The sequence below is a fragment of the Lepidochelys kempii genome, chromosome 1 (assembly GCF_965140285.1).
Source record: "Lepidochelys kempii isolate rLepKem1 chromosome 1, rLepKem1.hap1, whole genome shotgun sequence".
NCBI lineage: Eukaryota > Metazoa > Chordata > Testudines > Cheloniidae > Lepidochelys > Lepidochelys kempii.
Window position 1 is genome coordinate 335,307,292 of NC_136380.1, and position 23,176 is coordinate 335,330,467.

The window sequence follows — 23,176 nt, forward strand, 5'->3', positions numbered from 1 at the left end:
ATTATACCAGCAACATCCCATCCCTTTACATAAACATCAGCAGTTTCTCAAGGAGAATGTGTCAGGCAGTAGAGAAAGGAAAAAGTTAGTTTTGTGCTTTACTGGCAAGGTGTAAACTAAACACTAACTAACCAGCTGCTTGTAGAAAAATTCCATATTACCAAATGCTCCAGTGACTGAGAAGCTATTGAGTTTAGAGGCATTGCATTCACTTACAATATGTCTGAATATGGCCTTTACACATATGAACCCAGTGCTGTTTCCTGTGAAGTTAGTGGCAAAACCCTTCATTGATTTAAGTGGAAGTACAGTCACCCCCGGTATGCTTTATAATAGCTTGTATTATAGATATATAAAAATAGACAGGTGATTTTTCCCAGTTTTGCGGATTTGGGGCCTGATTCTGAAAATATGAACGAGTATCTTGCTTATTAACATGAGTATTCCCATTGAAGTTCTGGTACTAATACCTGATAGTAAGTTGTTGCAGGATTGGGTCCATTAATAATGGTGTACAACACCTCTCAGCGAAGAGTCACAATGAGACCTATGTCCTGTTGAAATAGGTCTTAAGTGGTGCATTGGCCTTGTGAGGGCTCTCTTCAAAGGGCTAAATTGTATTCTCTAATGAACAGAGCTCAACTCTCCATTTCAAATGCTGAACGCTGCAGCTAGGAATCCATTGTATATTGGAAACCTGCCTGAAAATGTGCAGTATTTGACACAAAACATTTTATTTGGGGCCAATTCCCTGACATATCACCCAAACCAACAAAAACGGTGGCTTAAAAAGAATGTACCATTTACAAACAAACCTGTCAAGTGGTGTATATGTTCACATCATACCAAAATGCTCTGCTTTGGATTATTTTTACAAGTACATTCTTTTAAGACAGCCGATTGTATTGTATAATGGGTTGTGCATTTTGTATAACTTCTTCTTCAAAGCATCTTTATTTACTTAGGAGGGATTACAATTTCCCCCAAGTCATTAGAAAACAAATTTACAATATTAATATTGTCTACAACTAGAAAGAGCACAGTATGAGTTATTCAGGCAAAATTAAGCTTTTGAAATATCAGCCAGCCTTGGATTAAAAATGACAGAATCATGATTCAGCATGACAAGCTTTTGGCACAGAGACTTTGTATCAAAGAAGTATCTGGCAACATGCTTCAACACTATATTTATGATTAAAAGATGCTCTAGGTTTTACATCTCAAACACATTATTCATTGTGTTTAAGTTGTAGGGTTTCACATAAACATCATAATAGCATAATAATTCTAGGCCAGGGTGGGCAAACTATAGCCCGCGGGCCATATCCAGACCCCCAGCTGTTTTAATCTGGCCCTCGAGCTCCTGCTGGGGCGCGGGGTCTGGGGCTTGCCCCACTGCAGCACTCCAGCCAGGGAGCAGAGACAGGGGCCACTCCACATGGCTCCTGGAAGCAGTGGTATGACCCTCATCCAGCTCCTACGTGTAGGGGCAGCCAGGGGGATCCATTCTGCACGCTGCTCCCGCACCAAGCACCACCCCCGCAGCTCCCATTGGCCAGGAACTGCTGTCAATGGGAGCTGCAAGGGTGGTGCCAGTGGAAGGGGCAGCATGCAGAGCCACCTGGCCATACCTCCACATAGGAGCCAGAGAAGGGACATGCCACTGCTTCCGGGAGCCACTTGAGGTAAGTACCACCTGGAGCCTGCACCCCTGAGCCTTTCCCCCTGCCCCAACCTCCTGTCCTAGCCCTGATCCCCCTCCTGCCCTGCAAACCCCTTGATCCCAGCCCAGAGCACCATCCTACACCCCAAACTCCTCATCCCCAGCCCAACCCTAGAGCCCGCACCCCCAGCCAGAGCTCTCACCTCCCCCTGCACCCCAACCTCCTGCCTCAGGCCAGAGTTCTCTCCTACACCCTGAACTCCTCATTTCTGGCCTCACCCTGGAGCCTGCACCCCCAACCAGAGCCCTCACCCGCTCCTGTATCCCAGCCCCAATTTTGTGAGCATCCATGGCCTGACATACACTTTCTATTCCCAGATGTGGCCCTCCGGCCAAAAAGTTTTCCCACCCCTGTTCTAGGCACTGCACACTGCAAAAGTGTAAATGTAAACAATAAAATCAACATGCTTTATTCAATAGTTTCAGTGCACTCATCACTATATATATAAACTAGGAATGTGTGGATGTGATTCAGACAGCCCTGTGTACAGACCTTTCTGCTTACTCTTGCATACTTTACTAGGTCTGTGGGTCCCATCTGCTGCTACTTCAAGACTTTACCATTGCTACCTCTCTGTCAGTCTTGCCAAATCAATTGGCATTCCCCACTAGGTGTCTAGGTAAGGCCTAGTGCTTGCTGGTCCTCTGCACAGGGGTGAATTATAACCCTTGAATCAGCCCTTAACAATGCATTCAGAGTGAGCCTTGATGTGCCTCCTGTCCCTCTCTAGCTCACAGAGGTTAGATTTTGAGTTCATCACTAAGGATCTCATGTGTGTTCCACCCCCTAAATCCACTGATCCCTGAGAACTGCACTGTCCTTGGTGGATCAGCAACAGGAGCAGGCCTTCGGGAGAGAGTCCCTTGCCCCCTGGCTCCCTGCAGTTCCTTAAAAGCACTGTTACTGCAGGAACCAGCACTGCCCCCAGAGGTTCCCTCAGATGGGGCTCCACACTACAGAGGAAAAACCCGAAAAGTTTACCCAGATTCAATCTACAATAACTTTCTCCTTGTTGCCCCCTGAGTTTGGGAGGAGGAACAGGCCACAGAAAATCCCTTGTACCCCCATATATATCCCCCTCCCCACCTGCTGCTATGAATACCCACAGAACAGAGTAGGGGAGCTGGAAGGAAAATTTTGTGGTGCAAACCCTCACCCCTTCTACCTCTTGGGCTCAGATTCATAGGTTTTATGAACCCCTATGCTCACAGAAGCCACAGGTGGGATGGGGCAGGGAAATCACTGGTTGATACAGACAAACTTTTTGTCTGGAACAGAGAATTTCTGTGGTTTCCACCACCCACATTTCCATTCAAGTTGGGGAGGGGGAGAGAGCAAGAGAGAATCTCTTAAATCTTCAAAAAAGAACTTACAGTCTATTTGCATACATGTGTGAAGTACTATATTTTATTCAGTGCTCACTGTTTCTGTTCCTGCATATCTTCACACTGGATAACATTCAGCCCTGTGCTGAGGAGCCATACAAAACCTATGCCCCACTTTCACGGCCTTGTGCTGGCTTGCTATACAGGGATGCATTTTACATCTGTTACTCGAAACCATAGGAAAAACAGTTACATCTCAGACATGAATGTGTGGTCAGTGATGGCAAACGGTGACCACTGCCACGTATTTGCCCCTCCCTTAACCCACAGTTCTTCCCTATAGTGCTGTTGTTTCAGCAGTTTGAAAAGAACTCTTCAATGGACAGCTTCTCTTGCTGTAATTTGATCTGATAATCAGCTGATGTATTAAACACAAATTGTCTTGTGAAAGTGCAGTGTCAGGTCATTTTTGGGGATGCCTCCATGACCATTTTTCGAATTTCATATTGGCTGGAATTATTTATTGTTAGTGTCCAGCATAATGGTCAACAGCTGGATCTTAAATACATTGCTTTAAAGAGAAGCCAGTAGAGTGATTTGGATACTTTCTTGATTATAGGATTCCTAAACCACATATTATACTTAACCGATTGAACATTCTGAACTGTCCCATAAGAAGTAAAATCTTTAAGCAACTTTCTTTTGGTCTTAGTTCATTTATTTTAGATTTCCTATGATTCGCTGTTCTTTTGTTCAGTTCAGAGCCTCTCATTCTAGGGAGATTTATTAGCAATCATTTTTGACTAATAAAAAATTGGTACATTGGTGTACATGAACCCTATTACAGTTTGGACATTGATTTTTCAATATACATCCTAGAATTCATTGTTATATGCTCTATACAGTAAGGTACATGCCACATTGTTTATATATAGTAGTGCCCCAGTTATATACAGTCCTACTACTATATGGTAATATATTACACTTCTGATTAATCAGTAAATGTCAGTCATGTCTGCTGCCAGTCACTCGTTCCATGCATTATTCCATCATTGACCTATATGCCTAGCTGAAGGCAGTTATGTAAGCTTAAGACTTCCCATATAATACTAGATACATCCCTGTGTGATCAAGGGGTTTCTCCAGGACACTGCAGCTTTTATATCCCAGCCAGCGCTTTGTAAGAGGTGGAAGTTTCCTTGGGAAAGGTGCTAACACAGCGCAAGTGATCTGTCCCTGCCACCTCTTGGGACTGTGCTGGCCAGCTGTTGGCATCTCAACAAAGTAGCGACTGCAGCCAGCTTGCATTACTGAATCCTATATGGGCTTTACCTTTATGGAATCGCAACACAGGAGGTGAATCAGGTCCATGGGCTTGCTTGTAATACAGTTTCTTATGCAAGCCCTTCTTCCTCTAAAACAGAAAAACTAATGAAAATCTGTTTCATGAGACCTTAAAAACTGAGATCCTGGCTACTTTACTTGGGATTTAAAGAGTCCCATGGCATTTTCAAAATGAGAGGGCTATAGCCCTGAAGTCTTTGTGCTTCCTCAGTTTTGTAACATGAGTTTTCAACCCCACAGGTAGCTGCATTTCAGTGACTTTGTACATGTGTCAGGAATTTTTTTTTAACGAGGAGGGCCAAAAACCAAAATATTTTAATTTGATAGGCTGCCATAATGCCTCTTGGGAGTTGTAGCTCCGTTGCCTCATATCCCCATTACCCTCTATGGGCCAGGTCTTCCAGATGGATTACATCTCCTGTGCTGCATCATAGCAGCTGATATTATTGGGAGGGGAGTCTACAACTGAACTGTTTTCATTTGGATATCTTGCTATAGTGTTTCTTAAGAGTTGTAGTCTGGCCTGGCCCAGAGAGGATAATGGGGATATGACGAAACCAAACTACATCTCCATGATGCACCATAGCCAAGAACTATAATCAGCTGCCACCTTTCATCATGATGGGATACTGTTGTGCACTATCAAAGATGTAGTCTGTCCAGGAAGAATGGTCTATAGAGGAGTATGAGGCACCCAAACTACAACTCCCATGAGACACCATGACCAACACTTCCAAGTGAAAATATTTTGATTATTGATATTCCACCTAAAAGGCTAACTTTTCTGTGAAAAAGTTTGACAAAAATTAAATTTTGTTGTTTTCTTCAAAAATTTCAACTTAAAAAGAAGCACATTTTCCAACTAGCTCTACCACTAAGATTAGTTAGGCTCTTCATGGGTGGAGAAAGTGAATAGGGAAGTGTTATTTACCCCTTCACATAATACAAGAACCAGGGGTCACACGATGATATGAATAGGTAGCAGGACTGAAAAAAACATCAGAAAGTACTTCTCCACACAACACACAGTCAATATGTGGAACTTGTTGCCAGGGGATGCTGTGAAGGCCAAAAGTATAACTGGATTAAAAAAAGAATCAGATAGATGCATGGAGGATAGGTCCATCAATGGATGTTAGCCAAGATGGTCAGGAATGCAACACCATGTTCTGGGTGTCCCTAAACCTCTGACTTCCAGAAGCTGGAACAGGATGACAGTGGATGGATCATTTGATAGTTGCCCTGTTCTGTTCATGTCCGCTGAAGCATCTGGCACTGGCCACTGTCAGAAGACAGGATACTGGGCTACATGGTCCATTGGTCTAACCCAGTATTGCCATTTTTATGGTATTGGAGGATAGGAACTTAGAGACATAGTCTCCCTCGCTTCATTTGTGGCAATTCCATTGATGTCAGTGGAGGTTTCATAGAAAAATCAGCACCAGCATTTGTCCCATAGAAACAGGAAATAATTTTCTTACTTGGACTTTTTTTTAAATATTGGGGCTAATGTGCCTCTTGCTCACATGTGTGTAAATCAGGAGCAATATAATTGAAGTCACTGTAGACACACTGCTGTAAAACCCAGGTAAATGAGATCAGAATCACCCTCCGCTGTATATATTTTTGATGTATTGTGCATGTCTTTCCAGTGAAACCTGACTATTTGCAAACTTGCACTTAATTCACAGCAACAACTCTACATTGGCTCAGCTGCTGGAGTTTCACAGCTCCCTTTGCACCGCTGCGATGTGTATGGAAAAGCATGTGCTGAGTGCTGCCTTGCTAGAGACCCCTACTGTGCTTGGGACGGCTCTTCGTGCTCGCGTTACTTCCCAACTGCTAAGAGGTAGGGACAGTTGCAGATGTCTGCATTATCTACTATTTGCCTTAACTGATGATCTGAAAGGTGACCTGTGGGCTTTAGAGGTTTTTCATGGGATGGTTAACTGGAGCCCTTTCTTTTTCAAAGAAAACATATTTGTGAAAGTTACAAGCAATATCAAGTCTTGGTAAGTGAACATTGCTACTTTTTGGGATGGCTTGGAAAGTCTATGATAAAAAAAAACATTCAGAATGGTGCCATCTCTGAAATGGAAATCTGCACTCTTGTACAATGAGAAATGTCAACAATAAAAAACGGAGAGAAAATTAATTGAGAGCTCAGTCCTGCAATCATTACACACTTATGAATACAGGTACTTAACAACTGAAACATCATTGCCCTACACTTTCAAAAGTTGTTGTGATGCTAACTGAATGAGAAAGCATTTGGGGATTGATGAAAACTGACAGATAGATACCACCTGATTTTCTATTGCTCTGCAACTTGTGCAAAGATGGTGCAGCCATTCTGATTTGATAGCATTTTACATTCACTTTGCACAGATGTAAATGATTACACGAGATGCATCGTGAAGAAGTATCAGGCCCTGTACATGAAAAATAATATTCGTATTGTTTCTAAGTACTGTGGAGTAGCTGTTTGGCTTAATGTTTTTAAAACATACATTTTTAGCCTCCAAATAAACTTTAAGTCTATCGCTATTAAGAATTGACTTTGAACCTGGGTCTATAATCTGCTGTCAATTACTCAGGTGTAAATCTGGAATAACTTAATTGATAAACATTGTTGCAAATCAGATCAGAATTTGGCCCACGGTCACCATATCGTCACCTTCTAACTATCAGTATATTAGACAAATTATTGCAAAAAAATATTGCTCAGATGGTGATAATGTAAAAGGGAATATGCCATAAGTGTCTTACACCAAAGGAGACATGAGAGATCCAAGCATCTATGTACAGAAGAGGCAAACTTCATCTTGAAGCTAAAGTTTACAAATACTTCAGTTAGGAATTTCATGCTTCCAAAATGTATTTAACTCCAGGGGGTGGTTGGTTGGCTGCTGGAAGGGATGAGATAATGTAAGGGACAGTAGGGAGAGTTTCCTCCACAGATATTTCAGCTGGAGAGGATTGAAATGTCAAGCTTTGTACCTCAATGTAGCCTAAGCAAACACTTGAAAAAAAAAAAGGTGCTTATGAAACATGCAGTCTTATTTTTGCACCAGACTATTGAAATAATTTGAGGCAAAATAATTCTTCCCAGGGGAGGTAAAGAAGATAAACTAAATACACCAGTCACAAAATGAGCATTCCTGGAAAGAACTCAAATGCCATGGCCTCCCACTAATGCATCGCTACAAGTCCAGATTCCAAAAGTGTTAAGGATGTTGTGGCTTGATGCATGTGTAGGGATGGTTTGCTTATAGTCATTTTCTTTATCTGTCTGTCTTTTATATATTTCCCACTCAGTGTAACTTTAAGGAGCCTAAATGACAGTTTAGAAAGCCCATAGTGTGACCATTTGACTTGTGCAGATGCTTTGGATCTCATGTTTCATAGATCACCATGCTGGCTTAATGCTGAAATGTGTGACATTTGCTTGATATCCAAACTAAATGCTTCATCCAAAATCCATTGAAATTAATGGGAGTCTAATTAGGCCTAATTCCTACAAATAGAATTCTATAAATAAGTTGGCCAGTGGAATTTATGAAGGGAGTGACAAAAATTGCATTTGCAGCTCATTTGGGCCTGGGTGTGGTTCTGATTCACCCAGCTAGCTTTCCATGGGAAAAATACATGCAAACGTCCAGCACTGGCATGGATGAGAGAGATGAAGTATATCTTTAGAACATGCACCTAAATACAGAAGGATGTCTTCTATTAAAATGCTTTCATGCATCTTGTTGTGTCATTACACTGGAAAACATGATATTAATAGTGTGAGACAGAAGTGTCTAAGGCATCTAAGGCCCACTGATTTTCAGTGGGATTCATGCACTCAAGGTGAAGTGTTCAAAACTGCGTAAGTTTCCATTTTCAGAAATAAATTAAAACTTAGTCTCCTCAGTGCCTAAATCATAAATGGAACTTAAGAGGTATCAGCTGTGGAATTTGATTCTGGATCTGGGTGGGAATTTTTTAACAATCTCTCCAAGAAAAAAATGATGATTTGTTCAAATCAAAATTGTTTGTGAGAAGAGGGCAATTTCCACAAAATTCCTGTGTCTGAAAAAAGAAAAGAATTACGGGATGGGAAAACCATTTTCCAGCCCATTTCTCCCTTCAGTCAAAGTTTGTTAAGCTATGCAGCATACCCAATAGACTATCAATTCATTCAGGGCTTTGTGACAATTGAATGTAGCTCACGGAGGGAGGGAATGATATCTGTGGAAGAAGAGAGTTATATGAGTGCTGGGTGAAATGTTCAATAGCTTCAGTAGTTCAAAAATAAATGAAACTTAGGGTCCTCTCCGACTAAATCACTTTTTAAAATTATATGTAGGTACATTTTTTCAGAAATGGGAATTTTGTGGAAATCACCTTCTCACAAATAATTTTGATTTCAACAAATCAGCATTTTTTCATGGAGAGATTGTCAAAAAATTTCCACCCAGATCCAGAATCAAATTCCACAGCTGATAACCCCTAATGGAAGATCCCATGCATGCCTCTCCCATCAGTTCTGGGGCTGTTCATGAGTTGTGTTCCCACTGATTTTCACTCTGAGAAAGGGAAGGGTAAGACATGGTCTCTGCATTGCAGAAACCATTATATTTACTTAATTTGGACCATTGTGACTGAAGGGTGAGACCAAGCGTGGCTCTTACAAGGATACTTCACTTTTTTGTGTGTGTCAATGGATGCCATAATCTGACATCTCAATATTGTTTGGTCATCTAATCCTTTTTGCTCTCTCCTGACTTTGCAATCACTGTGGTTTTCTCTATTCCCCAAGTAAAGTGCTTGTTCTCAAAACACATCTTTGTTTGCCCTGTTCTTTTCTTCTTTTTAAAATAAATCTCCTTTCCATGGGCTGAATTGGGTTTTGTATCACAGCTGTTTAGGTAAGAAAAGAAACAGACAAAGCAAGCACAACAAATGCAAACCAAAGAGAACTGTATAGAAAAATATGGGTTTTCTTTTTTTGTAAAACACATTTTTCAAACAGATCAACACTTTATTAAAGAGAAGAGATAAAGAGCAAATTGGAGGGAGAATATAAAGTTATATTAAATGGGATTGTGATAAAAATTAGAGAGGGACTCAAGCTACAAAATTTAGATCTGGACTTTGAATACACCATTTTTCAAGGATGTTCCGTTTCAGAATTTTAATTAAGCCCATACTAAAGATGAAAGCCACTTGCAAAAACTTGCATATGGATTTAGATCCAAGGTTGTGGTCAAACCAGAAGAAAGCTGAGTTAAACATTATCCTATCCATCTCTAAATATATTAAGCCCTAGCAGTAACATTTGTGACAAAGCTCTGTCCTTGCCTCCGTGGGTCCTGTGTTTCCTGGCGGATTTCGCTAGCCTCAAAGGCTCAATGTGACCCTCCACGTAACCCTTCTCTCTCTAGAGACAAGGGTCACAGTCTACTGAGCCATTTTCATCATAAGCCGGCGAGGGGAGGGGAGGAGAAGAGAAGTTATCCTTCCTTGCACAGTCTCTGTTGTCTCCCAGTAATTAATCAGGGGGCAAAGGATGGGGGGAGCCCGGGCCCACCCTCTACTTCAGGCTCCAGCCCAGGACCCTAATAGTATCAGCTATGGTAGCTGACCTTTTAGAAACATGACATGTACAGTTCCCTGGGCTACTTCCCCCACAGCAGCCCTCACTTCTCAAGCTCCACTTCACCCTTACCTCAGGGCCTCTTTCCTTGTGCCTGATATGGTGTATACTACTCAGTCTCTACAACAGCACAGCTTCCTCCCACAACTCCTGACATGCACATCCACCTGACTGACTGGGAGGCTTTTAACTAGTTTCAGCCAGCCCCTGATTGGCTTCAGGTGTTCCAATCAACCTAGCAGTCTCCCTGCCTTCTGGAAAGTTCTTAATTGGCCCCAGGTGTCTTAATTGACCTGGAGCAGCTGCCATTTCACTTATCCTGGTACCAGGGATTTGTTTAGCCTGGAGCTAATATATCTATCTCCCACTACTTTTCTATAGCCATCTGGCCTTGCCCCATCACACATTGTAGTTTGCCAAGTAAGCCTCTTGCCTATAATCTAGAAGAATCCGATGATGAAGCTAGGCTATTTGATGTAATCTCCGTTTGTAGACAAGAGGGTGCCATTTTAAATTCCTTGTACTTTCAATAAACATTAAACATGCTGCACTTTGTACATGTTGGACTCTTATTAATCTATATTTCAACAGACGGATGAATTTACCCATAATCAGTATTTTTAGGAGGGCTTACTATACATGCACATGCATTTATCAATGACTGAAGCTTTCATTTGGAAGCATGAAGAATTTTATTATCTACAATGCTGTAGAATGCAGTAAAGTATGACTTTCCTTGCCCTGGTATGTTCTAGGTAATGTTGCATGCCCCAGATAACTGTAAATAACAATGGCCTTCTTTTTTGGCTTACCTAACACAAATACTTAATTTCATCTCTGAGAAAGTGAATAACATTTTCTGATGTGATTTTCTTAGGCGTACCAGACGACAAGATATCCGAAATGGAGATCCTCTCACTCACTGTTCTGACCTGCAGCATCATGGTAAGTTATAGATATTTTGTTTAAGTACAACCAGCAGGCATGTAATGTTCAGACTGTGCGTGATTGCTGTGGGAAGCAAAAGTATGAACCAGGAGTGAAACTATACTGCCCACTCATGAAAAGTTAACTTGCCTTTGGTCATTACCCTAATTTTGACTGCCTGTAATAATCAGATCAAGGATTCAGTACACTCTTATTTGCAAGCTAATAACACATTCAAACTTTTTTAAAGTTTCTGATACACCTGACATTGTAACATAGGAACAAGCTTTACATATTGTATGGGAAGTGATCATATTGGCCATCATCATTGCTATCGTCAGTGTACGTGTTGCTTTACATAGAGGTGACACCCTAGCTCTTTGCTATATATAGTGATGTAACTAACCATACTGACACAGAATTGTATATGCTTGTAGTGGAAAAGAACTGTTACATCATCTAGTTCATTCCTGGGACAAGGATTGTTTCCTGTAATATAAACAGACTGGTCTAATTTTAACTGGGATAAGATTTCTAAACTTTTTTAATCCCTTTATTTTGTTTCTGGTTGTAGAGGTGCCACAAAGGGGAGACAGAGACAGGCAAATCCCCCCATCCCTCTGGTCCTAACACATTCGGTATAATTTTGTCCCCCAACTGGGACATGCTGACTGCCGCTTCCCGCAGCTCCCATTGGCTGGGAACGGTGAACCGCAGCCACTGGGAGCTGCAGGGGGCTGTGCCTGTGGATGGTCAATGTAAACAAAAGGTCTCACAGCCCACCAGCGGATTACCCTGATGGGACGCATGCCAAAGGTTGCCGACCCTTGCCATAGACAATGGAAGCAGTGCAAGAACTCAGGCCGATAATGCTGCCAGCCCATGGGGGTGATGCTGCCTCTCCAGGGCTCTGTGCATGCTGCCTGTGGGGGACAGGGGAAACCGAGGAGCTGTGGCTCTGGGGGTGCTGTGGGGGGGAGGAAGGATGCCAAGGAGCTGACTCTGGGAGTGCTGGTTCTGGGGAGGCAGCCATAGTGGCCTGGGGAATGGTGTTACCACTGCCAGGGTAACTTTTTCACTGAAGCCTGTGTAATCCCCACCCAGCAGCCCGAATCTGCCACCATCTCTTCATAACAGTGTGGGGCAGGGCTGGGCTGGCTCAGTCCCAGGAGCAAAGGGCCCAGCCCAGCATCCTAGCACATAGTGGAGGGGCAGTGGAACAGAAAAGCACCAACCCCATCCAGCAGTTCAATTTTGTGGCTCATCCCCCATTCCCCTTGACCCACGTAACTCCAGCCGCTAACCCCAGCCCCCAGATATGTCTACCCCAATCTCCTCCCTCAACCGAAATCAGATTTTTGTTTTAGTAACTGGTTATATGTCAGAAGACAAACCTGTCTTCCCACAGGTACCCAATTTTCTGCCACACACTTCACAGCATCCTCATTCAGAGAATGAAAACTTTACTTTTTGCTTGACATGAAAAAGAACACTTAGACGATACTTCCCTCTGCTGGAGAAAATTGTCCACTGTTGGTTTGTGACATAAGTGATGCTGGTGTTGATTAAACCAATTAATAGACTTCAGGGATAAAGCGGAGATGCCTGAAGATCCCATGTGTCTTCAACTCCTTATAATAACAGCAACTAATCTATGCTCACATTGCTGTATTACATTGCAGTAACACTGCTTATTTCTAGGGCTGTCAAACGATTAAAAAATTAATCGTGATTAATCGTAAGATTTAAAAAAATCTTGATTAATCACAGTTTTAATCTCACTGTTAAACAATAATAGAATGCCATTTATTTAAATATTTTGGATGTTTTCTACATTTTCAAATATATTGATTTCAATTATAACACAGAATACAAAGTGTACAGTGCTCACTTTATATTATTTTTATTACAAATATTTGCATTGTAAAAAAGATAAACAAAAGAAACAGTATTTTCCAGTTCACCTCACACAAGTACTGTAGTTCCATCTCTTTGTCACAAAAGTGCCACTTATAAATGTAGATTTTTTTTAACATAACTGCACTCAAAAATGAAACAATGGAAAACTTTAGCTCCTACACGACCATATTTGTAAGGCAATTTATTACAGTGCTTAACTACCCTAACAATTAGGAAGTTTCTCCCAATGTCCAACCTAAATCTCCCTTGCTGCAATTTAAGCTCATTGCTTCTTGTCCGATCCTCAGAGATTAATGAGAACAAGTTTTCTCCCTCCTCCTTGTACCAACCGTTTATGTATGTAACACCTGTTATCAGGTTCCCCCTCAGTCTTCTCTTCTCCAAACTGAACAAACTCAGTTTTTTTCAATTTTTTCTCATAGGTCATGTTTTCTAGAACTTTAATAGTTGTTGCTTTCCTCTGGACTTTCTCCAATTTGTCCATATCTTTCCTGAAATGTGGTGCCCAGAACTGGACACAATACTCCAGTTGAGGCCTTATCAGCATGGAGTAAAGCAGAAAAATTACTTATGTCTTGTTTACAACACTCCTGCTAATACATCCAAGAATTATGTTTACTTTTTTTCAAGAGTGTTACACTGTTGACTCATATTTAGCTTGTGATCCACTATGACCCCCAGATCCCTTTCTGCCATACTCCTTTCTAGGCAGTCACTTCCCATTTTGTATGCTTGCAATTGATTGTTTCTTCCTAAGTGGAGTACTTTGCATTTGTCCTTATTAAATTTCATCCTATTTACTTCAGACATGTCTCCAGTTTCTCCAGATCTTTTTGAATTTTTATCCTATCCTCCAAAGCTCTTGCAACCCAGGCTTAAATAAAGTACTTTCCAGAGCCCACTCCACAACCACCTCTAACATGCCATAAAAGCTCCGGGGGGGTTGAAAATATTTACTGGGGCTCCACTCTGGATAGCTCCACCTGAATTTAAGGCCTGCTTGCAACCCCTCCAAGCTTGATATCCTCCACAAACTTTATGAAAGTGTACCCTCTGTGTCATTATCTAAATCATTGGTGAAGATATTGAACAGAACCGGAACTAAACCGTGTGGGACTCCACTCGATATGCCCTTCCAGCTTGACTGTGAACCACAGATAATTACTCTCTTGGAACGGTTTTCCAACCAGTTATGCACCCACCATATAGTAGCTCCATCTAGGTTGTATTTCCCTAGTTTCTTTATGAGAATGTCATGTGAGACAGTATCTAAAGCCTTCCTCAAGTCAAGATATAACACATCTACCACTTCCCCCAATCCACAAGAATATATGGACAATAACGGTTTGCAACTTTTTATGGTATGTATTTTACCAGATGGTGAATTAAGGCATTATCAAACACCATCTAACTGTCCATTCTAGCAACCTACTAGAAAGCAATCATGTGGTACTGTATTTTTCATTTGGAAAAACCTACTCTAATCATCCAAAGTCGTATTCATAAACACTTATTCAAATACATCAACAGGAGACACATAAAGGCTGACAGCAAGATACCCTTCATGAAGTCAAATTCAATGAGGAAACAAAGTGGGAAGTGATTAGAAACACCATTAACTTAGAGAAAAACAGTTAAAATGTCTTGACAGTGTCCTCCAGCTTTAGTTCCACAAGGCACTAGAGCTTAAAGACACTGAGTTCAAAATAATGCACATGCTGGATAGCTTCAGTTGTTTGATCTAAAGTGAAATTTCTCCCACCTGAATTCTGACTCTTTCTAGGTTGTCACATTACAAAAGTTGCATTGGATTTAAACTGTTTTTCATGTTGCACATGACAGTCTGTTGAGTATCAGATGCAGAATCAGGTTCTTCTGCATGACGATTGTGTGCTCTGGTGGTCCTTCCACCTACTCGCACCTCTAGGCATTCCTGTGCATTCGCTACTGATTGATTCTCCCTCTTTGTGCCAGGGAACTGCATGAAGATAATATCTTTTTTGTGTTAAAAAGGACAGTCTTTTACCTGTAGCTTTTTCAAAGACAGTACAGAGCAACTTTCACCAAGAGGCCTCTGAGTGTTCGAGCCATTTGTATGTGCTCAGAGCAGGATACAGATAGCTTATGCACCAACCATATCTCTTGGGTGTGTAGAGGAATTGATTTCAGAGCCACAGTAGAACATGAGCACTGTGAACCAAATATTGAAAAGTGCCAAACACCCACAAATTCCATTTTCATTAAAAGGAGTTGTTAATGCTCAATGTAACCAGTCGTTTGGTCAAATATTAAGGTGTGAATCCAGGATTTACAGTCCTGAAGACATGAACCTTTCTGCTTGAGCTAAAGGACAAGTCCCCCTATGGCACCTGTAGTGGATTCATTAATCTCATATTTTTTATTCGCCATTAAATGGGGACAAAGATCCGCATTCTCCTCATGCTAGTTGCATCAGCAGGAACTCACAGCATCTCATCGAATATGGCCTTATGTAGAGGAGCATCAGTATATAGAAAAATCTCCTTTGTGTAAGTAGTTTTCCATTCTAAGCACTTCTGTTATGTCAGAAGTAATGTATTTAAAGGCAATTTATCAGGATGGTAAATTGATCTTGTCATTAGATTCACCTTGGGAATTGCGACATTCTGACAGGACTTGGGTTTGAATTTCATGGCCAACTTCATGACTTCCATAGCCTTCTGATTCTCTTAACTGCTCCTCTGAAATTTCCAGCCTTTAATTTTCCTTCCGAGCTTCTCTCCAGGCTTTTCCATCACTTCTAGGCCTGCATCCTGCTTTGTTGGCTACTCCATCATTTCACCCACCATCTTGCATTCAGTCTATCCCAATACTACCTGACTCTTACAACCCTTCCTGCCTTCAGCACCCCTGAATCATAGAAATTAGATTTCAAAGGCCTATTTGATCAGCACCAGCCAATGCAAGATTACTGTCTACAATACATTTTCTTGGGCTATGTCCGAATTTAAATGATCTCAGTGATTGGGCTTCCATCACTGAAAGTGTGCCACAATCTAGAACAGATCTCACCATTAATCTTTTTTCCTAATATTCATCCTAAGTTTTCCTCTGGTAAGTTTCATCCCATCATTTCCACTTATACACACAGGATCACTTCACACACTATCAATTCCTTCCCTTTCTTGACATTTCTGTCATTTCCCTACTTCTCCCAGGTTCAACCCAATGCTCTACAACAGTGTTTTTGGCTGCCTTCGGTGCCTTCAATTTTCCCACTCCTTCCCTTTCTTTGCTTTCTCGCATCATGTCTCCCCTGATGATCCACCACCACTCCAGCCCAAAGCTCTTCCGACAGTCTCCATAATGGTGCAGTTTCCAGATGAAGCCAAAAAATTGCTTCACTGACTCGTTTATTTACATAGCACCCCACTTGCTTGCTCTAAAGGTTCACAATCCAGCAGAGAAAAGCAAAGAAATACACTTTCTATCTGTTTAGTGTTTATAGACCATTTGATGTTTCATTACTTTTCAATAGGTAGGCACCAATTCCTCTCCTACCCCACTTGGATTTTGAGGGCTGAATGTCATTAAGGAAAAACATATGATTATTGTATCAACATAAGCCACAACCATGGTTTTCTCTCTTAACTTCAGCTCAGCAGTTCAGCAAACAGACTGTGTTTGCGAAATAAAACAGCCAATATGATAAAGACATTGTGAAATCAAACAGCCCTTGACATAGGATTGCTCTGCAGAGGTTTTTAATTATACATTCTTCCCTGGTTAAAAAAAAAAATCAGATTCTTTAAGATTTCCTATACTAAAGATAAAAAGGGTAATATGGAAACCACCACAAATAATGGCAAAAAAAGACAGGAAACCCCATGAGATCAACAGTGTTAAATAGCTGACCAATCCCTTTCTCCCCATATATTCTCCATTATTATTGTACAATTGCCACTTAAATCCATAACATTTTAAAGAGCTAAGGTGGAGCATTGAAATATGATGCCTGACTGCCTCTGTGGTATTGGAGGAGAATCAAATGCTGTATAAGTCGTACAGCAATGTGATATTTCCAGCAAGTTGGTGGATATCATGGAGTATTGTTGTTACAAAAGGAAGTAATTTATTTAACTTTTCTCTTTCTTCCCCTCCCCCCAATAATGTCTGTTTTATTCGTCTCATTACATTTCCATAAATTATACCAACAGAGGAAATGATTAACTGAAGATTGTTTCCTCAAAAACATTATTCCTGGTCATTAACAGCTGCATCAAACTGCAATGCTATATAATCTAAACACATTATTAGTACTTGTAAAAAGCCTCATGTTTTATTACTTTGCTCCAAAGAATTGTGATCACAAAGCCCAGGAGGCATCATTATAGACATTCTAAAACTATACCCCAAATGTTCTCATTGCATACGTTTTGTCATAAAAAATGCTTGTTGTGACCTAGATATTTTTTCTTGATGTCTAACAACTAGGGTTGTGCAAAATATTCACCGTGAAATTTCTTAACTTCAAATGTTGAGGTTTTTACATTTGGTTCGACTATAATCATTTACACCCAGGCAAAGTGGGTACAAAATGTTGGCATCCTTATACACCATAGATTATGGTGCAATTCAGTGCTATAGCTCTTAATAAAGACACAACAAGCTTTCTTATTCCTGACACGAGTGTAAATATCTGTGAGAGGTGCTCTGTTGTGGCGAATCAGGTTAACTGTTGCCACCTACACCAATCTACTAATCTGGAATATCTTTCCAAGATGGAGCAATGAAACTATTTACCGAAAGAGCAAATAAATATGACAATTAGGATTTTCTTTGCCGACCATTTTCTTTTGCATTGGCTTTTATTCCTTCTTTTCTTGCCTTATAGATAACCCAAGTGGGCAGAGCCTGGAAGAAAAGATTATTTACGGAGTAGAGAACAGCAGCACTTTCTTGGAGTGCAGTCCAAAATCTCAGCGTGCTCTAGTTTACTGGCAATTCCAGAAGCCAAATGAGGACCGAAAAGAAGAGGTACGTTAGCATGAATTCAAATACATGTGTCACCATGCCCCAATGAGTCACAGCTGCGAATACCAGATTCAGGACAAACTGCTGAGAAATTGGGCAGACTCCCCAAACAGGTGGTTATTCTATCATTAGTTTATGCCAAGCCAGTAACAAAAGTAAACGTCTATCTCACCACACTCGTTAAAAAGAAGTAAAAAATGCAGTCTCCTTAGGCATACCAGACCGTGTCTGAACACCCAGACACTGGACTCTGTGATGAGTGGTTTCTGAAAACCAATTTCATCACATAGAGATCAGCCAGGTCAATAACTCAGATCTTACCCAATAATCATGCTACTGCCAATCCTTTAATACCTAATATCTAAAGGTTTATTTATAAGAGAAAAGAAAGAGGGGAGAGTTAAAATGATCAAAGAACTCATACACACACACCATTGCAAAGTTCTTGGATCAGGTTGGCTTGTACAGTCTCTGGTCCTCAGCCATAGTCAATATGTTCCTTTTAGTGTAAATCAATAGTCCAGAGATCAGAACAGGAAAGAGGCAAAATAGAGATGCTTCCAGGGCCTTTATACCTTCTCCCACATGGAGAGGGTGCTTTCAGTCTTGGTTTGTGGAAAATTACAGGCACAAAATGGAATCCAGGTTCACATGAGTAAGTCACGTGCCCTTATATGGCTTGATGATTCCTAGGACCAGCCATAATATTCTGGCTAAAGCATCCACAGAAATGCTCACCCAGTGGGGACAAGCTTCTTCTATGGTTCATTATGAGAGCTAACTGTTCTTTAATGGGCCATCAACTTGAATGGTCCATTCACAATGTGCTGGCTAGATTGGATGTAAACTACCTTGTGGGTGTTACCCCAAGAGCAAACACTTTTGAAATACAGGTAGATAGTCAATATTCATAGCTTCAGATACGGTGATGTTACATGGATTTAAACAGGATAATCATATTTGATAGATTGTAACTTTTCTATTGATACCTTACATGACATACTTTGTAGAAGAGTTGTTGCAATTGTCAAACAGTGGCAATATTAATGATATAAATGGTCATGTTTCAATCATACAGCATAACAACATGCAATATAGAATCATAGAAATATAGGGCTGGAAGGGACCTTGAGAGGTCATCTAGTCAAGCTCCGTGTACTGAGGCAGGATCAAGTATATCTAGACCATCCCTGATAGGTGACTGTCTAACTGGGTCTTAAAAATCTCTGGTGACAGGGACTCCACAACTTTCATTAGAAGCTTATTCCAGTGCTTAACTATCCTTAAAGTTAGAAAGGTTTTTTTGTAATAACTAACCTAAATCTCCCTTGCTGCAGTTTAAGCTGATTACTTCTTGTGGTGCCTTCAGTGGACAACAAGAATAATTGATCACCATCCCCTTTATAACAGCCCTTACCATATTTGAAGAGTGTTATCAGGTTTCCCTTGTCTTCTTTTCTGAAGACTAAACATGCCCAGCTATTTTAATCCTTTCCTCATAGGCCAGGTTTTCTAAACTTTTTGTTGCTCTCTTGTGGATTCTCTCAACTTGTCCTCATCTTTCTTAAAGTGTTGCACCCAGAACTGGACACAGTATTCTAGTTGAGTATTCACCAGTGCCTACTAGAGCAGGCCAGTTATCTACTGTGTCTCAAATATGACACTGTGGTTAATACATCCCAGAATGATATTTGCATTTTTTTTGCCACAACTTCACACTTCAGACTCCTTCAGTTTGTGATCCACTGTAACCCTCAGATTCTTTTAATCAGTACTACTGCCTAGCCAGGTAATCTCCATTTGGTAGTTGTACATTTGATTTTTTCTTGCTAAGTATAGAACGTTGCACTTGTCATTACTGAATTTCATCTTGTTCATTTTAGACCAATTATCCAATTTGTCACAGTTGTTTTGAATTCCAATTCTGCCCTCCAAAGTGCTGGCAACTCCTCCTAGCTTGGTATCACTTGCAAATTTTATAAGCCTACTCTCCACTCCGTTATCCATGTCATTAAAGAAAATATTGACTAGTATCAGATTCAGGAGAGACCCTTCCGGGATTCCACCAGATGGGCACTTGCAATTCGACAGTGAACCACTGATAACTAACCTTTGAGTCTGGTCTTTTAAGCAGTTTTTCTACCAACTTTATAGTAATTTTATCTAGACCACATTTCACTACTTTGCTTATGAGAATGTTATGTGGGACTGTGTCAAAAACCATACTAAAAAAAACCCCACAACAAGATATATCACGTTTATAGATTACCCTCTATCTACTAAGTCAGTAACCCTGTCATAGGAGGAAAACAGGTTGGGTTTGGCATGATTTGTTCTTGACAAATCCATGTCGGCTATTACTTATAACTCTATTATCCTGTAGGTACTTACAAACTGATTATTTAATCATTTGTTCCAGAATCTTTCAAGGCATCGGAGTTGGGTTGATAATTCCCTGTGTCCCCTTTGTTTCCCTTTTTAAAGCTAGATACTATGTTGCCCTTCTCCAGGCCTCTGAAACCTCACCTGTCCTCCATTAGTTCTTGCAGATAACAATCCACCTGAATCCCAGCCCTTTACCTAAACAAGACAAGCCTTTGTTTTAATTTGCAAATGGAACCTTTTCTCTTTCCCTGTCCCTCAGCCCACTCTAACAAGATATCTCATCTCTTCTATTACCCCAATTATTCCTCATTCCATGAATCCTCAAAAGATTGTTCTGGCTTCTCAACAGGAAACCTTCACAGTCTCTTCCCTCCCTCCAAATAGCTTGCCCTAAATGACTAAAGTGCCCTCCCAGATCCTTCCTTCTGCAATCCTCACTGTAGACATGTCTAGCTTGAGATAGGGCTGAACAGACATCCTGGCTTTGAACCCTCCTGAGCCTTGGAAGAGCTCAGATCAGGAGATGAACTTTGTCTCCACTTCAGAGACACTCGTTCTTGAAGGCACCAGTACCTTTCAAGATATTGCAGATTCCTAACACTCACTGCTTGTGCAATCACCACACTCCAGGTTTTTCCAGTCAGATAAGTTCCTGAGAGGGTGAAATCCACCCCTGTGAAGACCGCAAGCACAAAGCATGTTCACACCTAAACCCCACTTAAACCATCCAGTAAGTCTTCATTGGTACTAAGATGGTGAAGTGGCCTGGTACTTGCTCTCTCCACAGGGGTGAATTTCACCTAGATTTCATTGTGTTCCTCTAAATACAGAGTCCCTAGAGTATCTGACTGGATCAGCATTCAGGCAGCCGAATAGGAACATTATCAGACCTGTTGGATCTTGCGAGGCTCTTCAAAAGTAAGTCAGATGGAGAGTCAGGAAGAGGGACCAGAAGCTGTTAGTGGACTGAAGGCTAGGAAAGCATAGTGGTTTGTTTGTTTTTTTCATTAAGAACCATAGAAGACTTGTACACAATCAGTAGAGTTTAAGAAGATCTGAGATGTGTTACAATTAGTATGCAAAAGAAAAATCAGTGTTTGTCCACTGTGATAGTCATCATTATGCAATAAATGTCTATTGTGGATGTACAGGCACAGACCTGTACATGTTCCATCAGCAGAACAAACAAGTAACTAAATGTTACCCAGTCCTGTCATCGTTTTTGTGTGCTGAACTGTTATTGAAAGCAATGGGAGTTTTGAGGGAAACTTGGGTCCACAAAAATAAAGAAACAGTGCTAGGTATTATTCTATATTATCACTGTTGTTAAAGGGTTTTTTTCACCAGAATGGATAGAACTTTGGAAACTCTTCCAACTGTACTTTGGATTTAATTCCAAAGCTATCTCCTGAAGTTATCTTCCCCTAGCTGCTTCCTTAACTTTTCCAAAATTCCAATTGCCTTCCCAGCTGCTCTCAAACATGTCCACATCTCTTCTGTGCTCAGTTGACTATGCCAACATGTCACCAGGAGGCTGGGTTCAACCTGTTCCCATTCCAACCTTCTCAACATTTGCTGGGCTTCTCTTTGGGTCTCCTATATTAATACATAATAGAAATTATTAGACAAAGCTGGTCACTGAATCCAAACTACGTAGCAGTAATTGTGAAGCTTTCTGAATAATAATAAATAAAATTATTATTATTAGTAGTAATAATAAAGAATGCATTACTATTAGTTTGGACCTCCATAACACATACTATCCAAGAATCTCAAACCAGTTGCCTTTATGGAGACCACTACACTGGCACTTTGCTTTTTCACAAACAACCATGGTGATCAATGTATCATTTTTCACACCTAAAGAAATGTCCACCAAGGCAAAGAGTTGACTAACCCTTCCTACACAGCACTGAAATTTTTAAAGTGAGTTTTTTCTCCTTCTGAAGTTACCTACATTACATTGTTTCCTATATATAGTACCCCCAGGTGCTCAGGGGGATTAGTAGAAACACAGACATCCTCTTAGCCAGTAAGATCATATCATCACATCATTTTTAAGGGAATAACCTTTACCCTGCTGGCTAGACAGCTCTGCCTGAAACTGGAGAACAAAAATAATGTCTTCCATTGCATTTTTGTGAAGAATGAAAATTATAGGCAACTTAGTACCCTGAGTCAAACAAGGAAGCCAAGGACTATGTTTTCAAACTGCATGCTAACTGTCTGGTCACATTAGGAGCTTTATATTGTTTGATTTGCTTTGTTTGCTTAGCTGGTTAAGTATTTCATTCTTTAGAATCCAATTTTAGTGGATGACACAATGGGTGTGATGCACTTTCTCTAACATCTGCATGTACACACATACATGTGCCTGCACACACACACACACACACACACACAGCATACCTATCTGAATCACTTACACAAATGTGAGTTTTTGCAAGCCTGCTTATTGCACTTCATAATTTTAGGCTTAATATGTAGTCCTTTCCTCATACCTTCCTCTCTTCTAGCAGCATGCTTCCCTCTGCCTGAGGGCTTTGTACTGGGGAGCACCAGGGTGGGGGTTAAAGGGTCAGATTTCACCTTCCCAACCTTGAGGAATGGTATAGAGCAGGGATCATGGCGCACCTGGTCCATGGTGGCTGGTATCATCCAGGGTGGGTCTGTTGATTCTGCACAGTTTGCATCTCCCATAACCTGCTCACAAACCCCACTAACAGAGGCTCCACTGCACACAGAGCCCCACAGCACACAGGATTGTGGAATAAACTCTCTTCCTCCCAGGCTTCCTGAGTGTTTCCATGTCTATATGGAACCTTTCACAGCTACAGAGGGACCAGGTGCTCTTTCCCCTTAATATGCTTTTTTATGCCAAGTTTTCCTGCAAC

At 40.9% G+C, this 23,176-nt stretch overlaps 1 protein-coding gene across 1 annotated transcript in view; it reads left to right on the forward strand.

The window, feature by feature from the left end:
• The window catches only part of SEMA3A (semaphorin 3A), a 207,545-nt gene that overhangs the window by 180,121 nt on the left and 4,248 nt on the right, over nucleotides 1-23,176 (forward strand). Inside the window, exons 14-16 of the mRNA XM_073328643.2 lie at nucleotides 6,085-6,242; nucleotides 10,915-10,982; nucleotides 17,758-17,900. Of these exons, the coding sequence (XP_073184744.1) occupies nucleotides 6,085-6,242; nucleotides 10,915-10,982; nucleotides 17,758-17,900 (369 nt within the window). The remainder of the gene's footprint in view (nucleotides 1-6,084; nucleotides 6,243-10,914; nucleotides 10,983-17,757; nucleotides 17,901-23,176) is intronic.